Source organism: Blastomyces dermatitidis (assembly GCF_000003525.1).
Source record: "Blastomyces dermatitidis ER-3 genomic scaffold supercont1.9, whole genome shotgun sequence".
Taxonomy (NCBI): Eukaryota; Fungi; Ascomycota; class Eurotiomycetes; order Onygenales; family Ajellomycetaceae; genus Blastomyces; species Blastomyces dermatitidis.
The window spans coordinates 2,713,925-2,716,327 of NW_025544782.1; the positions used below are offsets into that span (position 1 = coordinate 2,713,925).

Sequence of the window (2,403 nt, forward strand, 5' to 3'; positions counted from 1 at the left end):
TTTTCAGTGGCTGAAGAGCTTTCATTAATACTTAATTCTTTTTTACACTCTTTATTAACTGATTTGAGTTGCACACCTGTTGTGCGAGGAGAATTGGATAATTTAGAATAAAATTAAATAGTTTTAATCAATTTCTCTTCAAAAAATTGATTTATTTTTTGTCAGTTTTTCTCTCAAAAACTGTCATATCATCTGATTTACTATCAATTGATATCATACTTTTCCTCACTGTATCCCAAGAAAGAGATTGTAAAGATTTTATTGATTTATCTTAAAAATCAATTTTAGTTTATTAGATTCTCTTCAAAAATCTAACCTAGTTACTGAACTAGTGTGAAAAAAATCAGGTGTTTTATACACAAAAGTCTGTGATTCTTCTTTTGAAATAGTCTGACCAACTTTTCAATTGAAAACAGACTTAGAAACCTCTTAATTGAAACAGTCTGACCAACTTTTCAATTTAAAAGAGTTTAATAAATATCTCAATTGAATTAGTCTGACCAACTTTTCATTGAGTAAGAACAATGAGTTCAAAAGTACACTCAGTTGATGTGGAAAAAGATGCTTTCTCAAATGCTATTCCTGAGATTGAAATTCTGAAGAGAAGAAAGAAAGAAGAGATAGAGAAACAACAAGTTCTTGAAATACAGGAACTTGAAAAAGCAAGTAAAATTCTTGGAAAGCAGTGTCTGAGTGAGATGAATGAAGAAGTTCTGTTAATTCTTCATGCTCAGGCTAGACAACTACAGAAAGTGATCAAGTTCAAACTTGGAATTTCAAACACAGTTCAAAAAACTTTGAAAATTTCTAATACAATCACTGACTCTTCAGTTTGCTCTTCTTTCTTTTCTACTTCTTCTTCTTCTCCTTCTTTGAATCAGAAGAAAACATATGCTCAAGCAGCTGAATCTGCTGTCTCTAAACCTGCTGTCTCTAAACCTACTGTCTCAAAACCTGCTCAAAATTCTGAGAAAACTGAGAAGAATACTGCTCATGCCTCTATTCATAGAAAAGTGGAAAAGAAAATGCAAAAAGAGAAAAACTTCCAAATCTCCAGAAATAGAAGACTTATTCTCAAAGTCTCAAACCAGGACATTCTGCAAAGAAACAAGCTAAACTCAAATCTCATTTTCAGAATTAGAAATGAAATTAACCAGCAGTTCTTTTCTCAGTTAATGACTGATATTGAAGTTCAAAAACCAGTTATAGCTTCAATTGAATCATCATTCTTTGAAAACTCCATCATTCTGACTACAATCCCTGAATTCAGTGCTGAATTCCTTATTCAGAATGAGAATCTCTGGAAGTCAGCAGTAGAATCTTTGTTAAACACAACAATTCTATCTGAAAGAGATGAAAAGTGGGGCAAATTCATTCTTCATGATATTCCAGTTGAAATTTTTGACTGTGAAGAAGGAATGCTACTTCTCAAAAATGAATTGAAAGAATACAACTCTATTCAACTGAGAAAGAAGCCTGTATGACTAAATTCAATTGAGTTCAGACAAAGCAGGAGAAATGCCTCTGTTCTAGTATATACAAAAACACTTGAACAGTCAAAGATCTCTGAAGTAAGAGTAGCAGGTTTGAAAATGAGAGTTCATGAATACAAAGACTCAAGGATGAACCTCAAAGCTCAAACACAGTGTTCAAACTGTCAAAGATATGAACACTTTGCAATCTCATGTTTTAGAGACTCAAAATGTGCATTCTGTGCCAGAGATCACAAAACTAGTGAGCATAAATGTGAAACATGCTCAAAAAGAGATGAAATTTGTCAACACACTCTGCTTAAGTGCTCTAATTGCAAAGAAAAACATGCATCTAGCTCAAAAGAATGTATGTTTGCTCCTAGAACTCAAAAGAACTGGAGAAAAGATGAAGCTCAAAGTCAATCTAGAACTGAAGAGAAGAGTCAAGCCAGTAAACTCACAACTGCAAGCTTAAAAAGAAGAAACTCTCAACTATCTAAGTCTTCAAACTCCAACTCTCCAGCTAAATGTAAACAGAACTTGAATCCTCAAACTCCTGTTAAGATTAGAGAATTGAGAAATGACTCTGATGATAAACTAGATATAATGCAAGCAGTTGAGATTCCTACTTTTCAGAACAGTTATAATCTACTATCTGATGATAGTGATTAGATTCTACTCTACTCTCTTTTAGTATGAATATACAATAAAAACAACAAAAAAAGTTTAAAAACTCTTCAAAAATCACATTTATTCAAAATAATGTGGATAGAAACTCAAATTATATTTATTCTTGTCTTCAAATTGCATTTGAATAAAAAGTTGATTTTATACTGCTTCAGAAGCCGAATTTTGATGCTGAGCAAAAATATGTTATTTCTCATTCAAGCTACTACTGCTTTTTACCTCAAAAGTCTGAGATAAAGTCAAG

At 32.0% G+C, this 2,403-nt stretch overlaps 1 protein-coding gene across 1 annotated transcript; it reads left to right on the forward strand.

The window, feature by feature from the left end:
• Nucleotides 1–524: 524 nt before the first annotated feature.
• On the forward strand, nt 525–1,484 carry BDCG_17631 (uncharacterized protein; the record flags this gene model as incomplete). Its single annotated transcript, XM_045426724.1, has 2 exons — nt 525–752; nt 882–1,484. 2 exons carry the CDS (start codon nt 525–527, stop codon nt 1,482–1,484), a joined length of 831 nt encoding a protein of 276 aa, XP_045282283.1.
• Nucleotides 1,485–2,403: the final 919 nt, after the last annotated feature.